This window comes from Bufo bufo, chromosome 5 (assembly GCF_905171765.1).
Source record: "Bufo bufo chromosome 5, aBufBuf1.1, whole genome shotgun sequence".
Lineage (NCBI taxonomy): Eukaryota > Metazoa > Chordata > Amphibia > Anura > Bufonidae > Bufo > Bufo bufo.
This window is the reverse complement of record NC_053393.1, coordinates 447,701,047-447,724,520: the sequence shown is the minus strand read 5'-3', so window position 1 is coordinate 447,724,520 and position 23,474 is coordinate 447,701,047. Positions and strand designations below refer to the sequence as shown.

At 41.7% G+C, this 23,474-nt stretch overlaps 1 protein-coding gene across 2 annotated transcripts in view; it reads left to right on the top strand.

The window, feature by feature from the left end:
• The window catches only part of PALS2 (protein associated with LIN7 2, MAGUK family member), a 147,705-nt gene extending 128,604 nt beyond the window's left edge, over positions 1-19,101 (top strand). For both annotated transcript variants that reach the window (XM_040433636.1, XM_040433637.1), the window contains exon 12: positions 15,809-19,101. In XM_040433636.1, the coding sequence (XP_040289570.1) occupies positions 15,809-15,985 (177 nt within the window). In that variant the 3' untranslated portion in view covers positions 15,986-19,101. The remainder of the gene's footprint in view (positions 1-15,808) is intronic.
• The last annotated feature ends 4,373 nt before the right edge of the window (positions 19,102-23,474 follow it).

Sequence of the window (23,474 nt, the reverse complement as noted above, 5' to 3'; positions counted from 1 at the left end):
CTCCAGAACTGGACTTCATATTGGCCCATGGACTGACTTCCTTGGCGGAGCCGCAGTATAGAAGACCCGGCTGAGGTGGTGCGTCCTGGCTCGTCAAACACCCTACGGAAAGCCTTTAACCACCTCAGCTCCCCTAGCTTAAACACCCTTAATGACCAGGCCACTTTTTACACTTCTGCACTACACTACTTTCACTGTTTATTGCTCGGTCATGCAACTTACCACCCAAATGAATTTTACCTCCTTTTTCTTCTCACTATTAGAGCTTTCATTTGGTGGTATTTCATTGCTGCTGACATTTTTACTTTTTTTGTTATTAATCGAAATTTAACGAAATTTTTGCAAAAAAATGAAATTTTTCACTTTCAGTTGTAAATTTTTTTTAAAAAAAAAACGACATCCATATATAAATTTTTCTCTAAATTTATTGTTCTACATGTCTTTGATAAAAAAAAAATGTTTGGGTAAAAAAAAATGGTTTGGGTAAAAGTTATAGCGTTTACAAACTATGGTACAAAAAAGTGAATTTCTGCTTTTTGAAGCAGCTCTGACTTTCTGAGCACCTGTCATGTTTCCTGAGGTTCTACAATGCCCAGACAGTAGAAAAACCCCACAAATGACCCCATTTCGGAAAGTAGACACCCTAAGGTATTCGCTGATGGGCATAGTGAGTTCATAGAACATTTTATTTTTTGTCACAAGTTAGCGGAAAATGATTTTTTATTTTTTCCTTACAAAGTCTCATATTCCACTAACTTTTGACAAAAAATAAAAACTTCAATGAACTCACTATGCCCATCAAGAAATACCTTGGGATGTCTTCTTTCCAAAATGGGGACACTTGTGGGGTAGTTATACTGCCCTGGCATTCTAGTGGCCCTAATGTGTGAGAAGTAGTTTGAAATCAAAATGTGTAAAAAATGCCCTGTGAAATCCGAAAGGTGCTCTTTGGAATGTGGGCCCCTTTGCCCACCTAGGCTGCAAAAAAGTGTCACACATGTGGTATCGCCGTACTCAGGAGAAGTTGGGAAATGTGTTTTGGGGTGTCATTTTACATATACCCATGCTGGGTGAGAGAAATATCTCGGTCAAATGCCAACTTTGTATAAAAAAAAAATGGGAAAAGTTGTCTTTTGCCGAGATATTTCTCTCACCCAGCATGGGTATATGTAAAATGACACCCCAAAACACATTGCCCAACTTCTCCTGAGTACGACGATACCACATGTGTGACACTTTTTTGCAGCCTAGGTGGGCAAAGGGGCCCACATTCCAAAGAGCACCTTTAGGATTTCACAGGTCATTTTTTACACATTTTGATTTCAAACTACTTCTCAAGCATTCGTGCCCCTAAAATGCCAGGGCAGTATAACTACCCCACAAGTGACCCCATTTTGGAAAAAAGACACCCCAAGGTATTTCATGATGGGCATAGTGAGTTCATGGAAGTTTTTATTTTTTGTCACAAGTTAGTGGAATATGAGACTTTGTAAGAAAAAAAACCAGCATGTTCCGCTAACTTGTGACAAAAAAGAAAAAATTCTAGGAACTCTCCATGCCTCTCACAGAATACCTTGGGGTGTCTTCTTTCCAAAATGGGGTCACTTGTGGGGTAGTTATACTGCCCTGGCATTTTAGGGGCCCGAATGCGTGAGAAGTAGTTTGAAATCAAAATCTGTAAAAAATGCCCTGTGAAATCTGAAAGGTGCTCTTTGGAATGTGGGCCCATTTGCCCACCTAGGCTGCAAAAAAGTGTCACACATTTGGTATTGCCGTACTCAGAAGTAGTAGGGCAATGTGTTTTGGGGTGTCTTTTTACATATACCTATGCTGGGTGAGAGAAATATCTCGGCAAAAGACAACTTTTCCAATTTTTTTATACAAAGTTGGCATTTGACCAAGATATTTCACCCAGTATGGGTATATGTAAAATGACACCCCAAAACACATTGCCCAACTTCTCCTGAGTACGGCGATACCACATGTGTGACACTTTTTTGCAGCCTAGATGCGCAAAGGGGCCCAAATTCCTTTTTATGAGGGCATTTTTAGACATTTGGAACCCAGACTTCTTCTCACGCTTTAGGGCCCCTAAAATGCCAGGGCAGTATAAATACCCCCACATGTGACCCCATTTTGGAAAGAAGACACCCCAAGGTATTCAATCAAGGGCATGGCGAGTTCATAGAAATTTTTTTTTTTTGGCACAAGTTAGCGGAAATTGATTTATTTTTATTTATTTTTTCTCACAAAGTCTCCCTTTCCGCTAACTTGGGACAAAAATTTCAATCTTTCATGGACTCAATATGCCCCTCACGGAATACCTTGGGGGTGTCTTCTTTCCGAAATGGGGTCACATGTGGGGTATTTATACTGCCCTGGCATTTTAGGGGCCCTAAAGCGTGAGAAGAAGTCTGGAATATAAATGTCTAAAAAAATTTTACGCATTTGGATTCCGTGAGGGGTATGGTGAGTTCATGTGAGATTTTATTTTTTTACACAAGTTAGTGGAATATGAGACTTTGTAAGAAAAAAAACAAAAAAAAACAATTTCCGCTAACTTGGGCTAAAAAAAATTCTGAATGGAGCCTTACAGGGGGGTGATCAATGACAGGGGGGTGATCAGGGAGTCTATATGGGGTGATCACCCCCCTGTAAGGTTCCATTCAGACGTCCGTATGTGTTTTGCTGATCCGATCCATGTATCCGTGGATCCGTAAAAAACATACGGACGTCTGAATGGAGCCTTACAGGGGGGGGATCAATGACAGGGGGGTGATCAGGGGTTAATAAGTGACAGGGGGGGGATGTAGTGTAGTGGTGTTTGGTGCTACTCAGCTGCCTGTGTCCTCTGGTGGTCGATCCAAGCAAAAGGGACCACCAGAGGACCAGGTAGCAGGTATATTAGACGCTGTTATCAAAACAGCGTCTAATATACCTGTTAGGGGTTAAAAAAAATCGCATCTACAGCCTGCCAGCGAACGATCGCTGCTGGCAGGCTGTAGATCCACTCGCTCACCTTCCGATTCTGTGTGCGCGCGTTCACAGGAAATCTCGCGTCTTGCGAGATGACGCACGGATGCGTCCAGGAGGAATGAATCGACCGCCTCCAGGACGCATCCGTGCGTTAGGCGGTCCGGAGGCGGTTAAGAAGGCCGGTAGATTCATAACGACTGGGTCACTTCTCTCCCAGAGTGGGTTGATCCAGGCCAGGGCTTCTCCTGTAAGGTGCGACATTAAAAAGGGCGACCTTGGCTCGGTTAGAAATGAACTGATGCGACATCAGCTCAAAGTGCAGAGTGCACTTATTGAATCCCCTGCACTGTTTAGGGTCTCCATCAAAGCGTGGCGGAGCTGACAGACTAGGACTAGAACATGGCACGTAGGGTGTCGACGGAGCTGGTGCCAGGTTAACCGCTGCAGCAGGAGCTGGAGGTGCAGGGTTGGTGGGCGACAGGTCATTAAGGCTCATGTTCACATTGCGCTTATAGGACAGAATCTGAACCTGACATTCTCTCTCCTGAGCCAACTCCCGCCACAGTTTGGTGAGGCTTGGTGGGTTCTGATAAGCGGGATCCATGGCCTGAGCAAACTGTTATGCAATCGGGTGTGGATCCACTGCGCCACTGACTGGCTATACTCTAGAGGGGCATGACTAAGCAACTACCTGATCTTCACTAGAGCCTCTGATGGTGAGGATAGGCTTGGGTAGTTTCCAGGTGCCACTCCAGAGCAGTGCCCGAGTCAGTGGCAGCTGACCAGGGGGTCAGATATCGGTGCAAGCACCAAGGGGAAGTCCGGGGTCAGGGCAGGCAACGATCAAGCAAGGTCTGTAAACGAAGTCCGAGATCAGAGGCAGGCAGCAAACAGGCAAAATCCGATAATTCCAAAAGCAGGGTCCGGTACACAGCAAAGCAGAACTTGAAAAACACCTTCATACTTGGAACTAAACAATCTAGTGACCATGAGTTGCTCAGGCATCTTCCTGTGGTAGGAAGCGCCTTTAAATTCTTCCTGCAATCCAGCCATAGGCTGTTGAGACAGAGGGCGTGTACGTGCTGTCTCACAAGTGAGGAGAGACACACCCAAGCAAGCCCTAACAACAGTACAGGTCTCCAGCAGTAAGTAAACTCTGGCATGGAGCACAGATGCAAAAGTTAAGCTACTTGCTGCCTGCGCTTATCAGCATGCAGCATGGCAGCAGGAGGGAAAGAGGGAGCCTGGCGGCTGTGCCCGCAGTTAGGGGCAGCAGCGCCAGCATGGACTGCTGGGATAACACCCTGTTCAAGCAGAGGCACAATGACTGGATTAATGATCATCCTGTTCCACAGCTCATTGTTCACAATGAAGCGGTCATCAGTGAGGGATGTGGCCAAAGGACGTCCACTTTTATTCTTTTCTGTGACTCTCTCTGTATCTCTGTTGCAACCTGCTGATGACACTCTAAGCTCAGTGGCCACTTCTGTCTGAGAACATCCTGCTTGAAACCTCGTAATAGTGAGGTACTGTTGATCAATTGCTAGATATCTTCTTGGTCTCATGATGTCTAAATGTGAACAGCATGATGAGGACAACTATTTAAATACCAATTCTAATTGAACCAGGATATTTATTGGGCGATTCATGGATCAAATACCTGTTGTGAATTTTGCTGTTAAGCTACTTGTTAGAGAACAGTAAGTTGTGCAAAAAGTACTGAAACACTGAACGGTTGGGCATGTGTATTCAGAAGTTTAGAGAAGGTCACATTAAGCTCATCTGTGACGGTTAGAGTGCATTTTAGGTTCATCCTGAAATTTCACTGAGAAGCCAAATATCCCTAACTTTTTGTGAGTAGTGTGTATGTATAAACACACACAGGAGAGAGGCAGTGAGGGCAGCAGCAGTCAGTGTGGAGCGCGCCACCACTTTAAGTAAAGGACAGAGTGTTGCTAAGGCACAAAATGGGCCGCTTTTTCTAAGTATATTACAAAAATGCTCAGTATCACATTACAAAAAAAAGACAGTTACACTTTAAGATACATGAAGTTATTGAGCCAAATTATTCTACAAATACTAATAGTAGACTGCACTAATGTTATTACTGCAGGCAGCCGTGTGCCTCTGTTCTTTGTCAGAGATTGGGAAAGTGGCACATGCAATTTATTTATTTTAAAACTTTGTTTAAGGTCTGTGCACCATTAGTCAGTCAGTGTGACATTATAGATGTCAGTGTGGGTAATGTCCCTGTAACTTAACAGTCATATATACCTCCTTTCATATTGAGTTTTGCTATTTGATGCAGTGTAGTAATTTTTTTTTTTTTATAGGATAGCTGCAGATCCACAAAAGCCCCTGTCTGGTTCACTTGAACTAAAGGTTGCCATACACCTGAGCGTGTTCATCCAAAAGCGCTTCCTCCCGACCAGCTTCCCCTCCTAGAGCCGATACAACTGCAGAAGCATGCATACATTTTCAGTAGGGAGACAGGAATAATTTCGGCCTCTGCGTTGCAAAGGGTGAAATCTGCAGGAATTGTCTACAACTTAAATTAACATGCAGTGTGTAGATTAGATTTTTTTTTTTAAATCTCATTCACTTCTCTGCTTCTGTGAAGGCTGCGGATCCTGTGCACACATTTCCACTGTGCAGACTCTGCAGCATTTAAAATGCATATGGGCGCAGCAAAATCCACACGAATTGATTGCGTTTTGCCAGTACGGAATTCGGCAGCAGATGCGTTGCATTGGCCACACACTCAAAATAGGAAATTGTCCATCATAACTCAAAACCCTATTTCAGGTACAAAGGTGTAATGATGACCATATATGTAACATTATTTCAGTTCAATTATCTGGAAAAGAATTGCCAACCCCCCCTTCCCCCCTCCCCTGGCCAGACTTGCAGAGGTGAAGAATACTTACTTGCCAATGGTTTCCGGCTCCTTCTGTTCACCAGTGTGGTCTCTGTGCCCTGGTCAAATGACCTATTGATGTTTTTGCTCAAAACCTTAATATGGTGCCATGATAGAGATGCTTTAGTAAGTGCTCAGTAGCCATACGAAAATGTCCATTTTACTGTCTGTTGGAAAGTGGTTAAACATTGTAATAGAGCAGAAGCACCATAAACCACGATGTCTAAACAAGCAGGCTGCTGTAATTGCTCATTTACTGCCTATTAGCAAGTAGACGCTTAATTTAGGTTTCTAATTTAACACAAATTAGGAAGCCTTAAGCATTGCTGTGCCATTTGGACATTACCAACTGACTAATGGTTTTACAGCTTCATATAGTTTCTTTAAATAAAATAAAAAATTATTATTATTTATTATTATTATTATTATTGGCTTTTTGCAAAACACTGAAATATTGGTGCATAGGGGCAGATTTATTAATATTGTCCTACAGATAGGCCAGATAAAATTAGACCACACCGGTAAACTATGCCAAATTAATCACAACTCGTTAGACATCTTAGACACATTCCTCTTCCCTCTTCCTTATGCCACCTTGCCTGGCATACTCTAAACGAGGCATGGCCAACCTGCGGCTCTCCAGCTGTTGTAAAACTACATCTCCCACCATGCCCTGCTGTAGGCTGATAGCTGTAGACTGTCCGGGCATGATGGGAGTTGTAGTTTTGCAAAAGCTGGAGAGCCTCAGGTTGGCCATCCTTGCTCTAAACCATTATTTTTACCAAAAAAAAGACACATGCTGATAATTGTCTAGCTTCTTTTAGGGCTCATGCCCACGAATGTAAGGGCTCCGTGCCTGTGCTGCCGACCGCATACAACGGTTCAGCAATACACGGGTCACCAGCTGTGTGCATACTGCATCACGGATGCGGACCCATTCACTTGAATGGGTCCGCAAATCCGGAGATGCGGTGCGGAAGCACAGGGGAAGCACTACGGAGTGCTTCTGTGGAGTTTCTGGGCGTGCCTCCGCACTGGAAAAAAGTAGTGCATGCACTCCTTTTTTTGCGGTGTGTACTGTTGAATGGGTCCACGATCCGCATGCGGCTGCCCCACAGTCGGTGCCTGTGCATTGCGGACAGCATGAGCCCTTACCATGAGTGGTACTTTCTTCCCATAGGTTTAGAGATGAGCAAATTTGTTTGGGGCAGATTTTGCTGAATCAACAATTCGATTAGTCTCTGATATATTCAAAAAGTTCTCCGATTGCCTAGAAAAGTTTTCCTGTCTGTCTCTCTCTCCTTGATTCCCAAATCAATACAAAAGTTGAAGACGGTCGGCACTCCTCTGGCAGGGTCGTGGTGCTCGTGTCCAGGGTATGAAAGCCCACTCACAATCTAGAACACAGGCCGGCACTTCACTGATGAACGAATCTGTAGCTTTATTGAAGCATAGAGGAAACAGCGCTGATGCGAAACGTGTTTCGGCTCAGGTGTGAGCCTTTGTCAAGCATAATGAATTGCACATGAAACACATTTAAATAGACCGCCCAGTCGGCGTCAAACGTGATGAGGTCACATCACCATGGAAACAGAGATACACAAAACATGAAGTGCAACGATTACAAACATTGTTGCTACAAAGTTACAATGCTTTTGTTTCATTTCCTCATGTTTTGTGTATCTCTGTTTCCATGGTGATGTGAACTCATCACGTTTGACGTCGACTGGGCGGTCTATTTAAATGTGTTTCATGTGCAATTCATTATGCTTGACAAAGGCTCACACCTGAGCCGAAACACGTGTTGCATCAGCGCTGTTTCCTCTATGCTTCAATAAAGCTACAGATTCGTTCATCAGTGAAGTGCCGGTCCTGTGTTCTAGATTCCCAAATCAAATGACAAAAAATTCAGGTTCGGTAGAATCAGATTTTTTTTTTTTTTTTTAACAATTTCGGTTGAATTTTAGAATCTATTTGCTCATCTCTACAGTTCAACAGTGGAGGCTTCGTAAAGAGGTTCTCCAGAATGTTTATATTGATTGCCAGTGCACTGGACAGGTTATCTGTATCAGAACAGCAGAGTCCTGACACCTTGCATCCCCGTTGATCAGTTCCTGCGCCAGAATTGCACAGCGCCGCCCATTGTGTAGTGGACAGAGCTGGTTACTGCTTCTATTCAAGTGAAGAATATTAGTTTTTTTTTCCCCAAACACAATAATTGGCAATATTTGTTTGTGTCACAATTTCACCATATTTTCTCTATGGTCAGCTGTAGAGTTTAATGGTTAGGTTTTTGTGACCTGAACAATATTTTCCATCCAGAGCTTGCTGTCTTTGCATTCATAAAGCTCCTGAATCTGATACAAAGCTAGGAAATGCCATGTAGACTTAAACTCATTGCTTCACATTTGTTCTTTGCAAGCGCTTGTTTCTCCTGAATACTTGCCTTGCTTGTCGACTTTTATTTTGCTATCTTTGCTATCTTGATTTGTTGATGTGTGCGGCAGGGTGATTGCTGACAACAGGTTTTGTTCAGCCATTTTTTTTGTCGGTTCTGTCTCTTTTTGAGCCTTTAGAATTAGAACATGTTTCCTCTTCCTCAGGGAATTATTTTCACAGTTGGGTCTTTTTAGACCGAGCCACTGAACCGTGCCGCTGCGGCTTTCTTCCCTGTACTGCGCCATTCTGTGCAGAAATTCTCCTAATCTTCATGAAGGATGTGTTCAGAGAATATTGTTTCCAAAGTGTGTTCTGTATGAGCGGTTGTGTGGGATCATCTGCTTTACAACGTGTAGATATAGCTATGACTCTTGCCATCTTGGTAGTGTTCTTAATTGCGATCTTGTACTATGTGCTCCAATTCCTCACTGCTCTAAATGTATTCTCCTGTCAAGAGCTGAGCTAGACTTCTGCCCTTGACTTTATTGTATCTTCAGGCAGCATGTTATAGAGCAGGTAGAGCAGAGTAGATCCGATAGATAGATATCGTTTTTTGGGAACAGATTCTGTATAACTTGTCATTTATACATTTTTATCAGTTTTTTCTAACTTAAGACCACCCATGTGAACAGCTCTCACTACACTGGGGAAGTGTTATCTGTGTTTGATAGGATTCCCTGTCTAAAGGCCCCTTTACAAAGGCCAGTTTTGCAGACGATTGTCAGGAAGGAAGTGCCTGCTTGTCAGCAGAGGAGACCGCCACATTTACATGCAGCGATCTCCTCCACATTGTGGAGAGGAGTGATCGCTAATGCTGTTGCTCATCCTCATACAGACTCGTTTGCCAGCAGTAGAGGGTGTTTACACAGCACGATCTCCTGACAATGATTTTTGTGACCGCATGTATGATGAGATTACCTGATGAACGAGCCTTTCACTCGTTCATTGGGTAATAGGCGCCACCTTTACACTGCCAGATAATTGCTAACATAGTGATTATCTGACGGATTCTCTGCCCGTGTAAAGGGCCCTTAAGAGATAGCGGTCAGTACTGTTCACGTGGGTGGTCTTCAGTTAGACAAAACAGATAAAAATGTTAATTACAAGTTAGACTGAATCTTTTCCTATAAAACTATATATCAATCTGCTCCTCCTGCTCTATAACATGCCGCCTGAAGATTGCACTGATTGCAGATACAATAAACTCAAGGGCAGAAGCCTATAGGAAACTGTAAACATGCTCAGCTTGTGACAGGAGGATACATTTAGAGCAGTGAGATATTGGAGCACATAGTACATGATGGCAATTAAGAACACTGCCAAGATGGCGAGAGTCATACAGTCAGGTCCATAAATATTGGGACATCGACACAATTCTAAAATGTTTGGCTCTATACTCCACCACAATGGATTTGAAATGAAAAGAACAAGATGTGCTTTAACTGCAGACTGTCAGTTTTAATTTGAGGGTATTTACATCCAAATCAGGTGAACTGTGTAGGAATTGCAGATAAACAGATGAGACCACGCGTTTTTCCTCCTCTCAGAATCCAGCTGTATTCACTCTCACCACACCACGAGAAGACCGGGGTCCACAGACATCCTTTCTAAATTACGCCCTGTGTGACACCAAAATGCGCTGATAGTGTGAATACCGCTATATGGATTTTACACTAATGCGCTATTATACTCACAAGTGCAAGCAGGTTTAAGGCACTTTAGACAGTCAGGTTTTTTTCTCCCTCTGTATCCACTCTGTATCCACTCATGCAAATAGTGCTCCTAGGAAGAGTGTTGCTGCCATAGTGAAATACCATCAATGTTTGTATAAAAGCAAATTTTATTATACTCACAAGAGTCTTGATAAAACAAGCAAATGGTAAAATGGTAAAAGTCCAATGTCCTCAGATCGACACTCTTCCTAGGAGCATTGTTTGCATGAGTGGATACAGAGGGAGAAAAAGAAAACTGACTCTGTCTGATGTGCCTTAAACCTGCTTGCACTTGTGAGTATAATAGCACATTAGTGTAAGATCCATATAGCGGTATTCACACGATCAGCACATTTTGGTGTCGCACAGGGCATAATTTAGAAAGGACGTCTGTGGTGGGGTGAGAGTGAATACACCTGGATTCTGGGAGAAGGAAAAACGCGCGGTCTCATCTGTTTACCTATGCTTCATGTGAATTGAATCCACATCACTTTGGAGACTCGCTGCACATTCCATCTAGTAACGGACTGGAAGTATTGTTTTTATATATGGTGTAGGAATTACAACAGTTTGCATATGTGCCTCCCACTTGTTAAGGGACCAAAAGTAATAGGACAGAATAATAATCATAAATCAAACTTTCACTTTTTAATACTTGGTTGCAAATCCTTTGCAGTCAATTACAGCCTGAAGTCTGGAACGCATAGACATCACCAGACGCTGGGTTTCATCCCTGGTGATGCTCTGCCAGGCCTCTACTGCAACTGTCTTCAGTTCCTGCTTGTTCTTGGGGCATTTTCCCTTCAGTTTTGTCTTCAGCAAGTGAAATGCATGCTCAATCGGATTCAGGTCAGGTGATTGACTTGGCCATTGCATAACATTCCACTTCTTTCCCTTAAACTCTTTGGTTGCTTTTGCAGTATGCTTTGGGTCATTGTCCATCTGCACTGTGAAGCGCCGTCCAATGAGTTCTGAAGCATTTGGCTGAATATGAGCAGATAATATTGCCTGAAACACTTCAGAATTCATCCTGCTGCTTTTGTCAGCAGTCACATCATCAATAAATACAAGAGAACCAGTTCCATTGGCAGCCATACATGCCCACGCCATAACACTACCTCCACCATGCTTCACTGATGAGGTGGTATGCTTAGGATCATGACTGAGCAGTTCCTTTCCTTCTCCATACTCTTCTCTTCCCATCACTCTGGTACAAGTTGATCTTGGTCTCCTCTGTCCATAGGATGTTGTTCCAGAACTGTCAAGGCTTATTTAGATGTCGTTTGGCAAACTCTAATCTGGCCTTCCTGTTTTTAAGGCTCACCAATGGTTTACATCTTGTGGTGAATCCTCTGTATTCACTCTGGTGAAGTCTTCTCTTGATTGTTGACTTTGACACACATACACCTATCTCCTGGATAGTGTTCTTGATCTGGCCAACTGTTGTGGAGGGTATTTTCTTCACCAGGGAAAGAGCTGAGCTCACCGGTGCGTTCCTTCTTTTTAAGAATGTTCCAAACAGTTGTTTTGGCTACGCCTAATGTTTTTGCCATCTCTCTGATGTTTTTTTTTTTTTTTTTGCTTTTTTTTCAGCCTAATGATGGCTTGTTTCACTGATAGTGACAGCTCTTTGGATCTCATCTTGAGAGTTGACAGCAACAGATTCTAAATGCAAATAGCACACTTGAAATGAACTCTGGACCTTTTTGTCTGCTCATTGTAATTGGGATAATGAGGGAATAACACACACCTGGCCATGAAACAGCTGAGAAGCCAATTGTCCCATTACATTTGGTCCCTTAACAAGCGGGAGGCACATATGCAAACTGTTGTAATTCCTACACCGTTCACCTGATTTAGATGTAAATACCCTCAAATTAAAGCTGACAGTCTGCAGTTAAACCACATCTTGTTCGTTTCATTTCAAATCCATTGTGGTGGTGTATAGAGCCAAAAATGTTAGAATTGTGTCGATGTCCCAATATTTATGGACCTGACTGTAGTTGTAGCTACACGTTGTAAAGCGGATGATCCCTCACAACTGCTCATACAGAAAACACTTTGGAAACAATATTCTCTGAACACATCCTTCATGAAGATTAGGAGAATTTCTGCACAAAATGGCGCAGTACAGGGAAGAAAGCCGCAGCGGCACAGTTCAGTGGCTCGGTCTAAAAAGACCCAACTGTGAAAATAATTCCCTGAGAAAGACTGAATCTTTTCCCATAAAACTATGTCAGTCTGCTCAGCTCCTCCTGCTCGAACATATAACATCCTGCCTGGAGATTGCACTACATTTTGTGGTGACAGGTCCTCTTTAACGTATGAGCAACCCTTTGTTACCTGACAGTATATCACCTTTAGAAGCCATGCTCCTTTTAATTACATAGTTGAGGGAAAGTCTTATTCAGGTTATTTTGCCCCCAAGATGTGACTGTTCTTGTTCCATAGATGAGACTTTCGTAAAATTACCATATACACTGCCTGTCCCAAAAAAAAGTCGCCACCTGGATTTAACTAAGCAAATAGTTATGAGCCTCTTATTGGATAATTACTGCATGGGCGATTTATCTTTCAGCTGGCAACAAGTTATTTAAGCCCAACTGGTGCAATGAGTTACTTCTCATTTCTTAAACAACCATGTCGAAAGACACATCTCGTGGTCGTGGAAAAGATGTTAGTCTGTTTGAGAAGGATCAAATCATTGGCATGCATCAAGCAGAGAAAACATCTAAGGAGATTGCAGAAACTACTAAAATTGGGTTAAGAACTGTCCAACACATTATTAAAAACTGGAAGGATAGTGGGGACCCATCGTATTCGAGGAAGAAATGTGGTGGGGAAAGAATCCTGAATGATCGGCGATCACTTAAACGTTTGAAATCAAATCGAAGAAAAACAGTAGAACTCAGGGCTATGTTTAATAGTGAAAGTAAGAGCATTTCCACACGCACAATGCGAAGGGAACTCAAGGGATTGGGACTGAACAGCTGTGTAGCCATAAGAAAACCACTAATCAGTGAGGCAAACCAGAAAAAAAGGCTTCAATTTGCTAGGGAGCATAAAGATTGGACTCTGGAGCAATGGAAGAAGGTCATGTGGTCTGATGAGTCCAGATTTACCCTGTTGCAGAGTGATGGGTGCATCAAAGTAAGAAGAGAGGCAGATGAAGTGATGCACCCATCATGCCTAGTGCCTACTGTACAAGCCTGTGGGGGAAGTGCTATGATCTGGGGTTGCTGCAGTTAGTCAGGTCTAGGTTCAGCAACAGTATGTGCTCCAAGAATGAGGTCAGCTGACTACCTGAGCATACTGAATGACCAGGTTATTCCATTAATGGATTTTTTCTTCCCTGATGGCACAGGCATATTCCAAGATGACAATGCCAGGATTCATCGGGCTCAAATTGTGAAAGAGTGCTTCAGGGAGCATGAGACATCATTTTCACACATGGATTGGCCACCACAATGTCTAGACCTTAACCCCATTGAGAATCTTTAGGATGTGCTGGAGAAGGCTTTGCGCAGCAGTCAGACTCTACCATCATCAATGCAAGATCTTGGTGAAAAATTAATGCAACACTGGATGGAAATAAATCTTGTGACATTGCAGAAGCTTATCGAAACAATGCCACAGCGAATGCATGCCGTAATCAAAGCTAAAGGCGGTCCAACTAAATATATATTATTTTTTTTTTGGATGGGCAGTGTATGTCAGATACTTCAGTCCTTATAGCAAAGATGGTTGAGTCTAAAATGAATTACTGTCCCATCCAAAACATTTGAGTTCTTACATTCCTTTGTATACTTCACTGACCTTGTATGCAGTGTAATGGGATCCAGCAGTTGTGACCACAACCAGTCCCAAAAGTGTCTTTCCTGTGGCTGTTCACCCTTTAGTGAAAATTATTATTTATGGTAACAGTTGAACGAAAATGGCTTTTCTGACTGATGAAAATCTTTTCCATCTGTCAGAAATATTTTGGATTCCTCTCTAGTCATAATCACCACTGTTAATGTGTGTAGCAGGTATCACTAGAGAAGCGGTCTGTATATTTTGCTCTAAAAATCAGGTATGGACAGGATAAGGGACATTCTAAAATATGAATTTGATTGATGTTTGTGATGCAACTTATCTCTGTCCCTCTTCTCCTGCAGCCTGTCAGCGCGTCCCCCACTGGCAACACCTCTACTTCTTTGCAGTGGTTGAGATCACAGCCAGCTGATTGCGGGGCTGCTATAACCTTAAATATCTCAGGCTGTGTAGCAGCTACACTTGTGGGCCTGGTCTTGTTTTAAAGCTGCAATACTAACTGTCCTATAGCCAGAGATGCAGCCTTTGGGGTCAGGAGTGAGAGCTGCTGGTATATGTTTCTAATGGCTGTAACTTGGGATGTATCGTGGCTTAGATTTGACAGCTTTATAACAAGTCCCAGCTGATATCTCTAGCTGCTATACAGCCATCAGTAGCAAGGACGTATGAGACACTGAAGTGCCACCTTGCGTGGATGTATGAGATGTGGTTTTGGCAGAGAAAGTTAGACTGCTCAATGGGACATTACAAAAGTAAGTGTCTATAAATTTACATAGTTGATACAGTTGAAAAAAGACACAAATCCATCAAGTCCAACCAAGGGATAGGTGGGGACGCGAATCCCAGAAGGAAGTGAGACTCAGATTTCAACACATTTCCATAAGTATTAATGTCAAGAATTTGTCTAAACCCTTTTTAAAACTGTCCATTGTTCCTGCCGTCACCACGTCCTGAGGAAGTCTATTCCCCAGATTCACAGTTCTTACAGTAAAGAGGTTTTGACGCTTCTCAAGACCTCAACTTTTTCTTCCCCAGTCGGAGGCAGTGCCCACTTGTCTTTTGAGGGCATTTGACATGGAACAGTTTTTCACAGTATTTTATGTATGGTCCATTTATATATTTGTATAGGTTAATCATGTCCCCCCCCCCCCTTAAACATCTCTTCTCAAGACTAAATAAATTCAATTCTTTTAATCTTTCTTCATAACTAAGACCCTCCATGCCCCTTATCAGTCGCTCTCGTCTGTACTTTTTCCAGCTGCAGAGCTGCCTTTCTATAGACTGGTGCCCAGAACTGAACTGCATATTCCGTATCTGGCAGCACTAAAGCCTTGTAAAGTGGTAATATTACAGCCCTGCCCCGCGAGTCCATGCCTCGTTTAATGCATGACAATATCCTGGTGGCCTTAGAAGCAGCTGATTGACATTGTATGCTGTTATTTAATCTACGTGACTCTCCCAGTGTTACATCCCCTTGGACATATGATGCACGGAGATTATTACTACCAAGATACATAACTTTACATTTATCCACATTGAACCTCATTTGCCAAGTTGATGCCCAATGACTGTGTGTTCGTCAGCTTGTAGTTTATGGATATCTTCCATAGACTGCACAGTACTACATAGCTTAGTGTCATCTGCAAAAATAGAAATTGTGCTATAAATTCCGTCCTCGATTATCATTAATAAATAAATTAAATAATAGAGGACCCAGCACTGAACCTTGGGGTACACCAAATTGAATCCTTCCTATGGAAATATACTGTATTATAACATTGATTGTAATGAAAAAAAAAAAAAAATTCATTCCTGTACTTTTTTGTAATGTAGTCATATCTCGTGATCAGGAATTGAAAAAAAAAAAAAATACATGTATAGTTTCGACTTTTAAACCGGTGCAGAGCCATATGATAAGTCTTGTAAAATGTATTTTCACTCTTCATTTTAGGACACAGATTTGAAGAAGACCGTTGACGAAAGTGCTCGGATTATGAGAGCTTACAACCATTACTTTGACCTAACTATTGTAAATGATAACTTGGACAAAGCCTTCGAAAAGCTACAGGCAGCTGTCGAGAAGTTGAGAATGGAGCCACAGTGGGTTCCGATTAGCTGGGTTTATTGACTTCATATTTTATTAACCTATATTAAAGACACTAAACAGAGAGCTCGGACACGAGACCTCCGACACAGGTGTCGTTTCTTCCCTTGTAAGGGTTTAAAGGATCGTACACTGTTCTGAATTTTTTATATAACACTTTGAAGGGAAAGTGTACTTAAATATGTAATTTATTTTAATTTTTATAACTTTTTAAAGATGATCTTTCTATTCACAATACATGAAGGAAATGCGTTGAAGCATTTTGTGTTGTTTTTTTCATGTGGTACATATGCCTTTTTCATCCAAGAAAGTTTGTCATTAACATTTGGTCTTACATTTTCACTGTGATATAAAGGATACTTGAAATAATTTTGTAAGTCTATGTCGTTTGATACACAAGTGGATGAAAATGAATTTGTTGCTGTTAGGAATACACTTCTCCGAGAAGCACTGTAACTCATTGTGAGTCAGAATGTGTTACTTGTGCAGGTAACAGCTCTTCAGTGTGCTGTGGACAAACTGATGGCAATACCTATTACTCTTTTATTAAGCAGTAGTTACCATATATTAGTGCAGGTTGGGAATTTGTAGTATTTGCCTCTCGCTGCATACATGCATAATAGACAGGGCATAGTGTGGAGGCAGCCATATTGTCAGCTGAGCATATACTTCTAAGGATGCAGTCTACCATTTTCTCACAAGATTTTAGAGCTGTTGCTAGTGTCTTGACAATTGATGTGCTGCAATCTCGGGTACAGTGTTCAAGTCTTCAGGATTCTTGGCCAAGTTCTGTGCAGGTAGATGTCAAAATAAACACCTCTTTCTTCACTAGAACTGAGACTTGTCTGTGGTTGAGATCTGACATGACTTTTTAGAGAAAAGCTAAACCTTGAAGATTATGCATTATTAGGGTTTCTGTATGAGGATACTTTATACTGATTTTTTGTTAAAACATGGACGTAACCACTTCTACAACATGGAAATATTACAGTAACCTAACATCTCAACCAGTATAGCATTTGGCATTTCACCTGGCACTCACTTGTGGCACTCTTTAGCTATTTATTTTGTTTTTAAGGTGTTTTTGTAGAAGGGTACCATGCTTTTCGACCTAAAACACATGCCACATTTTTGGGAGGCTGACCACATATACTTATTAAGGAACATAAAGCATACACATTGTGGGAGGAAAGTTGATGCACGGTGTCAGAATTTATTTTTTCAGGAAGAAAGTTTTGATGACTTTCATCATAAATTTTTCAGTCAAAAACAAAGAAAGTCATAAACTAGAGTGTTTATGCCACTATTGTGGCATTAAAAAAACTCGACAAGGATGCGCACGGCATATTTATACCATAATTTGTGCTTTTTTTTGAGCACCTCACTACTACTGTAAAGTGGTGAGAAAGGAGACAATGTACTATAACTTAGCTAGAAACTGGCATTAGTTATAGCCTCTAGCTGGAGTACATTTCAGTTTCTGGTGCACAGAGTGCCAGAGACGCTCCTTTTTTTATTAAGAGGCATCTGCCTATTAATTAATTAGGAGCATCTCACTCCGGCGCACAGGGATCAAGACTGGTGTGTGGGAACGCCACTTTTGATAAATGTCCCCTGTGCAGTTTCTCATCCATATTGTATTATGGTCCTTCATTACAAGTTGTTAGGCAATAATTGCACAGTTGTCCGAGGACACTCTGCAAGGTTATGTTCACATAGGTTTTTTTTTTTTGGAGAAAATTTTTATACATTTTCCTACAGATTTTTTAGCCAAAGCCAGAAGTGGATTCAAAAGCAATTGGAAATATAAATAAAGGACTGTATTTCTCCTTATTGATGGATCTACTTCTGGCTTGGGCTGAAAAATCTGCAGGAAAATCTGCTTCAAAACCTCCAAAAAACTCCATGTGAACCTACTATAAGATTACATTTCCTTTACTGATGACGGGCAGTTTTGTGGTTGGGACCAAGGTTTTCTCCTTCGAGCAAAGTCTACATTTCTAGCCAATTAGCATTGTGTATTCACCATGTACAGGTACGTTCAGTTTTCTGTATTTCATCCTGCTACTTCAGTATTCATTCTCTCGCCTGTGTCAAACCAGATTTGTGATAGTTTATTATATTTTTGTTTTACTCTGAGTAATTCTGCCATTGTACTAAAATGTGCTGTAATATTGTTTGTGCTCAGTGTTCATGGGTGTTGCTCATCTCTCATCAGTAGTACTTTTTACATTGATGTCTGCGTTATTGAAAACTGTTTTTCATTACATTTCATAACAAGGCAGCTAGATTAATAAGATGAGATATTACCCAATAAATCCTCATTTACCAATGTCCATAAATATAGTAATATACAAGGTTTACAACTGAATATTACCAAGGTACGCTCTGCTGATCAGTTACTGGACTCATTACATGTAAAATTATCTTTGCAAGAGATTAATATCTGAATTCTAGTAGCTGTATTGAATTTTAATACTTTACTGAACAAAAACTAAGTCTTGACTCCTAACACCAAAGCGGACTACATGATGTTGGTTAAGGAAGCCTCCTATGAATATTCTCTCCAGAGGAGCAGATCGTCTGGTTAAACAGCATCTGTCGGCATGATCAACCCTATTAAACCAGGCCTACTGCTACTATTGGTAGGGTTGATCAGCTGATTGAAATGATACCTTTCTTTTGTCTGTATGTTGAACAGCTGCAGAGATATGTGCGTTTTTATTCATATGCAAATGAGCATGCTTGAGAACCAGGGGGCTGTCCAGAGTCCTTGGAGCACTGCTTTTGTAATTCCCCTTACAGAACACTGTGCAGCAAGGGGAATTACAAAAGCAGTGCTCCAAGGGCCTCTGACAGCCCCCTGGCACTCAAACTTGCTCATTTGCATATAAATAAAAAAAAACAGATCTCTGCAGCTGTTCAACATACAGACAAAAGGAAGGTATCGTTTAAACCGCATGATCAAGCCTGGTTTAGTAGGGTTAATCTTGCTAATTGATGCTCTTTAAGTAAGAGCAAATCCTGATAGCTGATTAACAAGTGTTCATTTGAAGTATGATTTCAGATATTTAACATTTGATTTTATATTGATATAAAAATGACTCAAAAGAATACATTGTATAAGAATAAACTTCTAATTCAGTTAAGCTTCAGTGTTTTTTTTTCTACTCAGTTTTAATTGGCTTCATATTTACTATTGACTAGAAATCAAAATGGACGTATTCATGCCCAAATATACTATTTCTCTGGTTCAGAAAGGAATCTCCATACAAAAGACCTACCTTCAGAAGAATCCATGGGACTAAATTCATTACCAGACTGGAATTTCAATTACTCAGTATAACCCAACAGTGAAATGGGAATCGTTCTCAAAAAATTTACCTGTACCTTCAACAAGATTGTATTGATGGGTGGAGAATTCCTGAAACTATTTGTGGAAAATGGAACAGCAGCTTATGTTCACAAATGCCACAAGTCTAGCAAGCATAATGGTGGAGCTCGAGGTGTTGCTGAAATATGGCTAGACTCTTCAGGATTTACTTCTGTTAGGAGTTACTTCAACAGAGATGTAAGGGCACTGTCTAAATAAAATTTGTAATTTGGTTCTTGTCCCAATTAACATAGTGTGCCATAGAGTTAGAATTCCAAAGCTTCTTACAGTGAAAGGACAGCATTTGTATCTAACTCAACAAGGGCTGTCCTTCTACTGTAATTCACCTACAAAGAATAGAAAATTTTTCAGTTTGCTGCAGGATTATTATATGAATCAGCTTGTGGAAAATCCAACAAGAGCCTCCTTTTGGATCTGGTAACTTCTAACAATGTAGTTGTTGGAAATGTCAGCGTTTGTGAAACTCCACAATATGATGTCTTTTTATTCCTGAAACTGTAAAGATAATCGGGCTAAAAGTTAGCATAATCAAAAGGATTGTAAAAGTGATGTCTTGTTTGGGGCAGGTCACATTGTAAAAAAGGAGAAAAAACAAACCGAATGTCAAATGACCTTTTTTAACTGTTGGAAATCATGGAAGTTGAATTCAAAAGACCTAAGGGTCTATAGGGTGGAGTCTGTGAGAACAACACATATTCCATATGCTCAAACCCTGTATGATGAGCATGAACACCAAGAGAAAGAGAGAAAATATGGCACATAGGTCAGCCACATGTATTATAATCCAAAAGTAGACTTTTGAATAGCAATCCAAATTGAAAAGTCACATTGCCCTGTAGCCCACAGGAACATCTGCAAATCCAAGCTCCTATACTCATCTCCAATACAAAATGCCATATGTTAAGAAAACTCGCAAACCTACAGCAGTCTGCACAGAAATACAGGGAGCATGTGAACCAACATTTAATCAGAGCTTTGCGGTGAAAACAGCTTGGTGGCCATTAGGAAATACCTAGAAAATGAATAAGACTGCATCTGCCTTATCTTACAAGTAATTAGGTGTCCATCCTAGAGGCTTGAGAAAGTGTTTCCAGCAAACTAAAAGTGTACACCGACCACAAAATACAGGGCTGTCTTTAATATTGATTGGACCCTGGGCAAGAATTTACTTGGGCCCCCTGGATCCCGCCTTCCCACACCCTAGCAGGTAATCAAGCCCTCCACCACAACACATACACACACCTCGTAGAGTAGTAAACTTTAATAATGATGAGTGGCCACTAGAGGTGTTCCTTTGCAGTAATATAAACACTGCCTTTTTTTTTCAGAAAAGGCAGTGTTTACAGTAAAAAGCTTGCAGAGACATGCTATAGACACCAGAACTACTACGTTTAGCTGTTGTGGTTCTGGTGACTACAATGTCCCTTAATATAGAGAGGAAAGAAAAAAAAAAAGAATCAGATGTATCATTATTCTAAAAATTAAAAAAGCACAGCTTCTGACAAATATATAGTATTTTGCAGATCTTTTTTTTTTTTTTTTTTACAATGTGCAGATAGTACTGTTCTACTAACCCCTCCATCCACCCCTACATACAGGTTAATACAGATCCACATACCTCTTGCATCCAGTGACGTCTCTTTAATGTAGATGTTCTCTTTCCTCATCTTTTCCTTTCAGACCAGACGACCATTTTTCAGCAATTTCTCGTCTCTGCAGTTTGACAAACAAAATCTTAGTTTACTACTTTTCCATCATCCTCCCATCTTCTGGACAAATCATCCTACCACCCCCAATACTGTGCCGCTGTGCTCCCCAATACTATACTGCAGAAACAGATAAACCCCCTGATAATAGTAGTACCATGCAGATAGTGCCCTTATAATTATTGGTACACAGTTCCCTAAAATAACTGCGACCAGAAAATAGTGCCCCTGATACTAATAGTGTAAACATAACCTCCCCCAAAAATAATTGTGGTAAGCTGATACTGTGCCAAGGTGCCCCCACAGTAACAGTGCTCCCAAAAGTCCCACCAATAGGAATAATTTACTGCTAGAGCACACATAATAGTAAAGGTGCTCCTACAGTGCCCCCAACATGTCCCCACTGTGCCCCAGAAGTAATAATGCTTCCATAGTGCCCATACTAGTAATCATGTTCTCCATAGACCCCCAGTAGTAACAAAGCCCATCATAATGCCCCCAGTAGTAAATTCTCCTTACAATGTGCCAGTACAAAAAATACCCCCTTTTAACGCCCCCAGTTGAGCTAATTTCCCCATAGTGCCCCCACAATGTGCCAGTATAAAATACCATTAGTGCCCCCAGTAAATGCCCCCATAGTGCTCCTCTCCCCCTTCTTCCTAGTGCCCCCATAATGTACCAGTATAAAATGCCCCATATATAGTGCCCCAGTAGTTGCCTTCAGTGTCCCCCATAATTTGCAAGTATAAAATACCTTAGTGCCCCCCATAGATGAGCCCATAGTACTCCTCTCCCCTTCCCCATAGTACCCATAATGTGCCCCAGTATAAAATGCCCCTATACAGAGCCCCCCATATAAAATACCCCTTCTTTGTGGCCTCAGTAGATGCCCCCAATAATGTGCCAATAAGTGCCCCCCCATCATGTGCCAGTAAGAAGTGCCCCCATAGATGCCCCCTCGATCATGTGCCAGCTCTGAATTTAGGAGGTGGGCAACTGACACTGAGTGGAATGACCCAGCTCTCCGTAGTAAATTCTGTCAAGGGCTGTCTGAGAACCTGAAGGACGCCTTGGCATTTCACGAAAATCCTGAATCATTTGAGGTGGCCATGTCTCTAGCTGTACATATTGATAAACGCCTGAGGGAGAGATCTAAAGTTCCTCTTGACAGAGACGTACTGTCATATGGGGAAGCGGCCGCTTCTGACAATCTGGGTAAAGACACTCAAGCTCATGTCTGGTGATGAGCCAATGCAATTGGGGCAGGTCACTCCTGGACCAGGTGATAAAAACTTTAGGGTTAAGAAAAGACTTTGCTTTTCCTGTGGTAAAGGAGGACATTTTGTTAACATATGTCCTTATGTTAAACATTAAGGTGAAAAGGGAAACAAAAGTCTAATGTGTTTAGTCCTCTTCTCACTCTTGGTAGTGTGGGTGGGGAATCTGAGAATATACTTTTGTCATTTACCGGTAGTACGAGTAGTCCTGCGAGAGTATATCACCGAGAGTTTGGCTAAAGGTCATATTAGACCATCCAAATCACCAGTGGCTGCAGGGTTTTTCTTTGTTAAAAACAAATGATGGAACTCTTAGGCCATGTTTGAGGATCCTGGTCCGATATTGGCTGATGGGGTGGTTGTATCTACCCTTTATCCAGAACTTGAGGCAGAGGTGTTGGAGGCCCAGGGAAAGGCACCTGATTCCTGTCCTCCAGGGTTGTTTGTCCCTTCGGAACTACGGCACAAGGTGTTTAAGGAACCTCACGGTACTGTTCTTACAGGTTACCCTGGAAGCAGATCCACTTTGGATCTTATTTCCCGGAGATTCTGGTGGCCAGGGTTACGTAAATGTGCTGAGGGCTATGTGGCACCTGTAGGACTTGTGCGCGTGCCAAGGTGACTCGTTCATGGCCTTCGGGATCTCTACTTCCCTTGTCTATCCCATCCCAACTCTGGACTCATTTGCCCATGGACTTTATCACAGATTTGCGTAATTCCTCAGGGGAAACTGTGATTCTGGTGGTTGTTGACCGCTTCAGCAAGATGGCGCACTTTATAGCATTATCAGGTTTACCTAATGCCAAAACTCTCGCTCAAGTGTTTATCGATAACATCGTGAAACTACACTGCATTCTCTCTGATGTAGTGTCTGATAGAGGGACTCAATTTGTTTCCAGATTCTGGAAGGCGTTCTGTACTCTCCTGTGGGTCCAATTGTCCTTCTCTTCGGCCTTTCATCCTCAGTCGAACGGACAGACTGAGAGCACTAACCAGAATCTGGAGACTTATTTGAGATGTTTTGTCTCATAAATAACCGTAGACAGGAGTCCACTGATAAGTCGCCGTTTTTTGGTACATATAGGTTCCATCCGCAGTTTGGCACATTTTCTGGTACCGAGACTTCTGGTATACCT